Source organism: Berghia stephanieae, chromosome 4 (genome assembly GCF_034508935.2).
Source record: "Berghia stephanieae isolate SIO BIC M18660-M18661 chromosome 4, UCSD_Bste_1.3, whole genome shotgun sequence".
Classification (NCBI taxonomy): Eukaryota; Metazoa; Mollusca; class Gastropoda; order Nudibranchia; family Aeolidiidae; genus Berghia; species Berghia stephanieae.
In genome coordinates, this window is record NC_088363.1 from 94,071,168 (window position 1) to 94,080,850 (window position 9,683).

General features: G+C 35.4%; 1 protein-coding gene across 1 annotated transcript in view; it reads right to left on the bottom strand.

Annotated features, from left to right (window-relative positions):
• LOC144971598 (vascular endothelial growth factor receptor kdr-like) overlaps window positions 1–3,153 on the bottom strand; it is a gene marked incomplete in the record, with an annotated part of 140,027 nt that extends 136,874 nt beyond the window's left edge. The window contains 1 exon segment of the mRNA XM_078912665.1: window positions 2,405–3,153. Within this exon segment, the coding sequence (XP_078768791.1) occupies window positions 2,405–2,471 (67 nt within the window).
• Between the last annotated feature and the right edge of the window lie 6,530 nt (window positions 3,154–9,683).

The window sequence follows — 9,683 nt, forward strand, 5'->3', positions numbered from 1 at the left end:
GCGCAAAAGGCAGTCTGCTCAGTGTAGGCACTTGCAAGAATTTTTCCAAATAGTGATATGGGTATTAATTTAGCGTAGACAAATAAAGGGGAGTGAAACATTTACTGGAGTGAAAAATTATCGCTCTATCTCAACTGGTTAAAAAGTTATGACCGAAGTTGGTGGGAAAATATGTGACCAAAACACAGCAACCCAATGGATAATTAAGTATAATTCTGAAACGGCTTCAGATACAACTATGAAATTTTTACATTTGGTAATTCAACATCTCTGTAATACATTGCAAACAGAAAAAGAATTATTTATTGAGAGAGAAAAGTATAGTTTAGAGCTGAAACAGCTGAAATCAAGGAAAAATAGATCACGACATGCAAATGAATGACCTATTGGAATTTTGGAAAAGTCAACAATTAAATATTTATTCACATGTAGATAGACCAAATACAACACTGAATCTGCGTCATTTAGTTGTTCACTTTGAACTTTTCAAAATGAAAATAGACCTCATAAAAGCAGAGATATGGACTGATAAATGTTTGAGTTGGTGTGTTAGTGTTTAAAATGATCGAAAAAAGGTGATTTTAAAAACTTCTGCTCCTCCGTTCCCCTAAATTGAACAGTCGTCCGTCAAAGAATGAAAAACGTCAAAATCAAAACAGTGAAAATCGATCGGAAAAAAAAGAACGAGAATCGTAACTTATAAAATTAATGCATGGACATGAAAGCGCCAATTAATTGAATAATTTAAAACAAAAATAACTTACATTGATTGCATAAATTGTAAGAAATACAGTTGTAAAGTTTTGATGTGGATTGACGAATTATCAGTAAAAAAAAAGCGCAGCAGACGACAGGAAGTGAATCAATACAAGAAAATGGTAACTTCTGCAAACAATCGAGGACAAGTTCTGTTTTTTTGGGGAGCTATAACTTTTGAGTGCAACCATATTTTGCTCTGAAATTTTTAGAGAAGCTACTTAAATATATATCTCAGAAGGAAGTTTTTTTTTTTTTTTTTTAATTAAGAAGGACCATATCTGGTTTAAAAATTATAAACGTTTAAACACATATACTCTCTTTGCACAAAGATTTCTCAAAATCACGATGTAGGAAGATAATAATATTAGCATCATTGTATGTAGAATTTTATGCCCTTTCCAATTATATATAATACTTGTCATTATTTATTTCAATTAGAAAGAAGAATTAATATTTTTAAAACACTCCTAAAATTTTTCCCCTCAAAAACGGAAACAGAAATCCTCGCCTTTTCAACTCGGGAGGGCTACTTCTTGCAGTGCCTACTTAGTGCTTGCTCGTGAACATAACATTTGTGGAGAAGGCGCAGGTGTATAATAATCATCTGAGAAGGTGTGAATTCCAACGGAAGCAGAAAGAAAACTAAAATCTAATTTTTAAAAAAACTGCCTCCCTCAACTGGGACTCGAACCTCAAGAGTTCTAAATTGCCGGTAATTGATCTGAGATTTGACCCCCAGTGAAAGCAGGCTTTTTCTTTGGGCTGATTTTTTACTTGTATGATTTCTGCTTTGGTGCTATGACGTGCACACCTCAGGATCTTTGTACTGCTTGTCGCGTGCAACTTGTCAAAAAGATAAGCAGAAAAGAGCGCAAACTTGTTTTTTGTTTGTTTGTTTTTTAAAGTTAAAGTCTTTTGCCTATTCCTCACTTTCGCTCAAGTGTTTATTATTAGCACAAGATTACAGGATAGGTAACATCAATTATTCTAGAACTAAAATACATTACCATACAATGTCAAACCACATTTTTGTTCATGAAACTTTACATTACTCACACACACACACACACACACACACACACACACACACGTTGATAGCGAAAAGATGATCCCCTACCCCCCAAACAAAAACTAATCTCTCTCTCTCTCTCTCTCTCTCTCTCTCTCTCTCTCTCTCTCTCTCTCTCTCCTTCCAGCAAAAAAAGCACCTCCTCCACAACTTCAATCAGAACTGAAAACTGCTGGACATTATTGTCCGCGGCGATATCGGTGTGAAAATAAGGATAAACTTATTGATAATTAATTTGATAGTCATCCATTTCTTAAAATATACCTAGGTTTTAACTTTATTTCGATTTGTGTGTGTGTGTGTGTGTGTGTGTGAGTGTGTGTGTGTGTTTGGGGGGGGGGTAGCTTTTTGTTGTTGTCCGGTTTGTTTTTTTTTTGTTTTTTTTTTTTTTGTTTTTGGTTGTTTTGTTTGTTTTTTTTTTTTTTGTTTTTTTGTTTTTTTTGGGGGGGGGGGGACATTTTGTAGAAAAAAAAATGGGAGGGGAGGGGGGGGGGGGCGTTATATAACGTATGAAGTCAATGAATGACAACAGGCTGGGGGTATTAGGAAAGAGGGTTAGCTACTTCTGCCACTTACCAATAGATATGATGAGTATTCCAAAAATGATCAAATTCATCTGTGCAATTATCCTCGAGTTATCCATTATTGAAATATCCAGAACAAAAATCGGAGGATAAATCCGGGTTGTGGGATGGTAGACAGTTAAGATAAAACTTTTAACACTTTTCGAAGAAATAATAATGAAATCACAGAATCCAGAACACGATTATACCTAGAACTCATAACTTTTCTATCCCTCCTTCAGAAATCCTCCTCCATTTTCATGACAATTTCACTTCAGGTGCGAAAAAAAAAACAAAAACAAAACAAAAACAAAACAAACAAAAAAACACAACAAACTAAGACATTGTGAAGGCAATCCGAGATAAGGGATAAATATTTTTCCCCTGGAATGAACACGGTACAGGTGGGTTGAGAATCCAAGTCAGAAGTAACTAAAAAAGTTTAGTCCAACGTTCCATGCTGCGGGAAAAGTTTTTTGCGATGTGTGATTGATGAGAATGAATGGAGCCACAGGAAAAGAAAGTATACATAAAAATAAAACTTAAATCGTCTACCTACACCGTCATTTATTTTTTTTTTAAATCCTAAGATTGGTACACATTTTCACTCGTATAACTCCAAAGAACAGGAAAAGAGCCTGATACGGATGAACGAACCGACTTTTAACTTAACAGTGTTTGATGTTCATGTTTGTGTGACTCACCAGTCAGCCAATGCAACTCTTCGACTGTGTGCCGTGTCTTCTACTATCTGTCTGTGTTGTGAGAACGTAAGTGCGGGGCGTGTTGTGCGTATCAGCGACAGTGCGACGAAGTGGGGCGGGGGGGGGGGGGGGGGGGGGGGGGGGGGGTCTAAGGGACACAACTGTGTAAATATTTGGACTTTCTTTTAAGTAAAGCATTGTTACATCCCTTGAATTGTCCCTATGACAATGATAAAAGGCAATGTTCCTCTCAATTTTAGCTCATAAAATTGTGATCATATCATAAAAAACGAATGTTAATATTTATAGCATCTATAGTACAGTTTCAGATAAACTTATTTCAGTAAAATACCTGGCGCCACCGTCCATTTTATGGCTGTTTCAAAGATTTTTAGCGATTTGGCTACAATGTCACATATACTTGAGAGTGAATCTTCTTTCACAGAAAATTAACCTTGAAGTCACCAAAACAGTTTTATATTTCTATAGAATATAGACCATTTTACAGTCCCATCTGAAAAAAACAAGAAAAAAAAGGAAAACAAGAAAATAAAATGAAAGAAAAAAAACAAACAAAAAAAAAAAAGAAAAATTAAAAACAAACAAACAAACACACAAAGCAAAACAAAACGAAAAAGACAAACAGATATACAAAACAAAACCCAATAATATTAATAACAATAATAATAATAATAATGATAAATATAATAATAAATAATAATATAATAATAATAATAATAATATAATAATAATAATAATAATAATAATAATAATAATAATAATTATAATATCATAATACTTACAATAATAATAATAATGATAATAATAATAATAATAATAATAATAATAATAATAATAATAATATAATAATAATAATAATAATAATAATAATAATAATAATAATAATAATATAATAATAATAATAATAATAATAATAATAATAATAATAATAATAATAATAATAATAATAATAATAATGATAATATAATAATAATAATAATAATAATAATAATAATAATAATAATAATAATAATAATAATAATAATAATAATAATAATAATAATAATAATAATAATAATAATAATAATAATAATAATAATAATAATAATAATAATAATAATAATAATAATAATGAGCTGATGGACACATTTTTATCTTTTTCATTTTGGCTATAAATCTTACACTTCACACAATACCTCCTGCTTGTCAAAGTCTCAAACAATGGAAGCCTTTATGATTTTATAAAAAAATGTATTACAACAGTACACGATTGAGCAGCTATGACCCCTCAAGGCCGATAAAAATTGATAAAAGACAGAAACGGGCGCTTAAATGACATAAATAGTGTCGAAAGCGACGTTAAACACCTAAAAACAAAAAACAAAAACCAAAAAGCCTTTGTTGAATATTAGAATTAGACAATGTGTACTTATTTGTAGGTTGGATAACCCAATTCCTTATGGGCTTATTATTGTAATGGAAATCTTTAAAAATGACGCAAAATATTGTCCATTACAATAATGTTAAACTAGGCCCATAAGTGTGTTTGGGTGTCAGACCTCTTATAGATAGTTCGAAGATGACGTCACTCAGGCCTTTGTTATTGTTTTTGCCATCCGCGTTTGTGAGTTGTTCTCACTAAACTGTATTAACCAGACTATAAAAGTTCATGGTTACACAGAGTTTGTGTGTTGGTCCGTTATACTTCCGGATGGCAATGTTGTGAACTCCTTGACCAAGCGCATTCTATCTATAGATAGTTCGAAGATGACGTCATTCAGGTCTTTGTTATTGTTTTTTGCCATCCGCGTTTATGAGTAATGCTCACTGAACTGTATTAACCCGACTATAAACGTTCATGGATACACACAGTTTTGTGTATTGGTCCGTTTTACATCCGGATGGCAATGTTATGAGCTTCTTAGCCAAGCGCATACTATCTATATGTAAACGTTTGGTTTAGAGATTGTATGTCAATGACAGCCCTAATCAATGCAGATGTTGCTGCTTGAAGATGGAAAAAACAAAATAAACAACAAAAACAAAGTGGAACTAAACGTCAACGTCAATTGACTTTACGATGACTGATTGTGTGGACGTTTCGAGTTTCCCTTTGGTAACAAATAAGATGAATAGAAGGGCATTTAGAAGCGAATTTATATCTTAATCTAAAGTTATTGAAGTCAAAGACTTTTGGTCAAAATTTAAAAAAAAGTGTTTTGTTAGTGTAGGGTATGGATGAAGATGGTCGGCATCTCAACTAGCACCACAGACTACTAGGATCCTGTGTAATCTGTGACTAGCACCTTCTGACCTGGATCCAAATGGTCGTCTGGTCAATGTTGGACTGGCAATGTCTTATTTGGATAATTGGGAATATTTGTTTGATTTGACAAGTTGTGATGAATATATGACATGACCAAACCCTATCAATTCGACCGGTAATTTCTTCATGTGAAATTTTCATAAATAAAACTGGATCCACTCTAATATCAACGTTCGTCCTCAACCTCTCGTGTTCAATGTTTGTCCTGTGTGATGTAAGTGAGGGTTCACAGCGTAAAACGCCAACCTTTGTGAAGTATAAAGGCATGAAAATCGTACCTCTGTGGTGTAATGGTAACACGCCTCACCGGTAATCAGGAGTTCTGTGGTTCGATTTCTAGTCGTAGGCTGATTTTTTTGGTATAGTTTTTTTTTTTTCTTGTATTCCTTTTTCTTACATTGTTTCATATATATTTTGTTCAGATCTTTATCATATACAAATACTCAACACACAAAGGGGAAGTCACTGTTGACAGTAGCTAGTTTGTTTTTATTGGCCATAAAATAAATACGTTCTTATTACGAACCAAAAAATATTTTTTCGTGACAATTATTATTTGGAAACATCATGCATATGATAGATACATATAAGTTTGAAATGAAACTATTAATAAACTGACTTGCTTTAGCGTCTACAGTAAAAAAAAAAGGGGGGGGGGGGGTGTTCATTGTTCCACATGAATTTTTGAATCTAGTTTTTAAGCCAATTTAGCGTTTATAAGGGAAAAGTAGTGTTAATTTTATACGCCTAAAGTTAACCATTATCATTGAGATAAAGATTTATATCATAGCAACTCTTATGATTGCAAAAATTGCAAAGACTTCCGAGAGTATTTTATAGAGAATTAAAAGGTATCTAAGGTAAACACTTGAGATTTAGACCCATAATCCAATAAAATGGAAATGGCTCTGCGCATGGCGGTAGTAGTAGTAGTAGTAGTAGTAGTAGTAGTAGTAGTAGTAGTAGTAGTAGTAGTAGTAGTAGTAGTAGTAGCGTATGGCTACTCCTCCAACTTCATTTCATTAACCCGGCTTCGAAAGTCTTCCTCCGCCCTAAGAACAGTTTCATAGCCACTTGAAGTTTAGTTACTGGACAGTGGAGGACGATGTGATCACTGGTCTCGGGAGCTGCCTGACATTTCCGGAAGGCATCACTGTTCCCAATTTTCCATCTGCACATATTTGAAGAAGTTCTGCGAAGGATCATCACGTTTCCGTTCTACAGGAGCTTGCGCACTCCATGACCCTGAAGGTGATACCAGCCTAGATCCAATCCTGCTGGAACAGCTGAAGATGAGTAGCCAGACCAAGAATGATCCAAACCGGCGTCCAGACAAGGTTTTCTTCCTTCTCCTGGACCTACACACCTCCAACTCAAATAATGAAGAATAGGAAAAGATACCATGCTTGCTCCGTCGTTGCCCAGTACAAAAAAGGACCGCGCGTCAAGCGTAGGTTGCCCGTTTGACATGACAAATGAGCTAGACTCCAATCTCACTATTGGCACTAGCATTAAAATACTTTCCCTAAATATAGAAGGAATATCAATGGCTAAGTGTGAGTAGCTATCACATGGCGGAAGTCATCGTATTTTACCAAACGAAAAGAGGACCACGTCCACTTTGTTTAGAGTTTTTCCTTTACGTTCATGGAATCAATAAAATTACCTGGCACATATTTCCATTATACGTACTTCCGGCAAGCATGGCAATGGAGTAGTCAACCGTTATCTCCTGTCAACAATAGCATCGTAGAATCACTCTTATCTTGTTCTTGCTCTGCGTTTCCGACACGGCCATCATTCAAATATCCATTTATTGCTCCTCCTATCAAGGCCCTTTTTAGATAATCCTAGCATTATTTTAACAGCGATAAATTTATGAACCTATCAGCAATCAGATTCAATGAAAAAAATCCAACAAATTTCAAATGAAGTTGTCCCCCCCCCCCCCCCCCCCCCCCCCCCCCCCCCCCCCCCCCCCCCCCCCCCCTTTTCACAAGCTGAGTGAGATTTAAACACACACATGTACACACACATATACACACATACACACACATACGCACACATACACACATATATACACACACATATACACACATGTACACACACACATACACACACACACACACACACACACATACACACACGGCCTCTCCCCTTCCGGCACCTCCCATCTCCCCCGCATTAGATAAGTGAAGCTTACCCGTAGAAATGCCCTCATAATGTTTTGCAAAATTGTTATTGTTTATCATAGTTTTAAGAGAGCCTATGGAATGTCGTCAGCATTTGTCTTTAGGAATTGTTGGGAGGGGGCGTTTGGAATTTGGATGTTAGCAAAACTCTGACTCCACTGTTATATCCAGATAAACAGCTTAGGTACCTCTCTCCACTCAGGTGTAAATAATTACTTGATATAAGATTATTGCATTACAGACAGCCTGGATAATACCATCTTATTCATTTTGATGGGGGAGTGGATATGCAACATCGACACGTCGACAACACTATTCTAACATTTTATTTATACCTACCTTGTATTTAACTTTACGCGCCTTTTTTTTCATCCCTCGACATTTTTTTTACATTGCCTATTTTTTAAACTGATAATTAAAAAGAATGCCATTTTCTTTTCTCTCTATCTCCCCAAATCCCTCCGTATTTCTCTCCCCCCCCCCACTGCCTCTCTCTCTCTCTCTCTCTCTCTCTCCTCTCTCTCTCTCTCCTCTCTCTCTCTCTCTCTCTCTCTTTCCTTGCGTTACACACATAAACACACACACACACACACACACACATACACCCATGTTTCTCTATCTCGGCATCTCCCCTTCCTGCCCTCCCCTTTCACTCATCATTAGAACGAGGAAGCTTGTCCGTAGAAATACCCTCATTAATGTTTTACAAAATTGTTATTATTTATCATAGTTATATTATTATCATCATGTCCTATGGACATGTCGTCAGCATTTGTCTTTATGAAGAGTTGCTGCCCTTAGAATGATATTCAGTGGGCGTTCAGACTTTAATTTAGTCATCATGACTCGAGTTAGATGTATAGTATAGTTAAAATATAAAAGTGTCTTTTTCATGTGGATTATCACGTACTAAATCGAATATCTACATCACATTTTAGATGGTTTTAATATATTTACGACCAGTAAAATGTTTTGACGATATAACCTGTGATTTTATATTTCTTTAACCGTCTCTTTACCGCCCAAAGGAAAATCGTCACAGTCGTTACGATGCAGCCAACAATTTTCTCATTCTGATTTCATTTTGTTATAGTTATAGCCATAAAAATTCGACACTGATCTGTAGAGCTCATTTTTCTGAACAAAATACAGAACATACTCGTTGCTCTTCTGTTTGAAAACTATATTTTTGAGTGTTGGGTGAATATGACTTTTCGGGTCAAATTCTGAAAATAGCCGGAAGGAGAGATTTAAGACAGGGATGGTGGTCGGGTTCAAAAGGATTCAATAGTCGTAACGTCACTTCCCTCCTAATGACGCATGGTAACTTAGCAACACTGGCTCTAAACTATCGGAACAATGGCTGACGCCGGTATGAATATTTCTCCGGCGAGCATAAAGGGTATCCAGAGGAGAAAAAAAAACACATACATTTGATAATGTTTTGACTTTTACACATTCTGATCACAAGGCATATGAAAAGTTCTAGCCAGCATGAAAAATAAAAAGGAATGATTTTCTTTGTTTAGAACCAAGATGGCCGCCGTTGCCGGGAGGCGTGACATCAGACTACTGAATCGTATTTCTGCTACAGTAGAGATCAACTCAGTTCACACGACAGGGGGTCAATCCTAATCTAGATCCTAACTACGAGAGTTACCATTCTCACCTCGATCAAGTCTTTGGGGTTAGAGAGTTAAATTGAGCTTTTATATAGAGCAATATCCACTAAGCGTGCTCAAAGCGCTTTACAAAGGATCCCTGACAAACAGCAACACGTAACATAAACTATGAGACATGATGACGCCTGTTAGGCGATAATACAGTATTTTTTTCCGACAGAGACAATGCTGTTAACGGCCAAGTACTCTTTTTACACCTGAGTACGGCGAGAGAATGTGAGTAAAGAGTCTTTTCCAAGGACTCAACTATGATGATGATGATGATGATGATGATGATGATGATGATGATGATGATGATAATGATGATGATGATAATTATGATGATGATAATGGCGATGGTAAATATTTTGATAATTGTATCGATGATTATGTGATGATTGTTTTATTT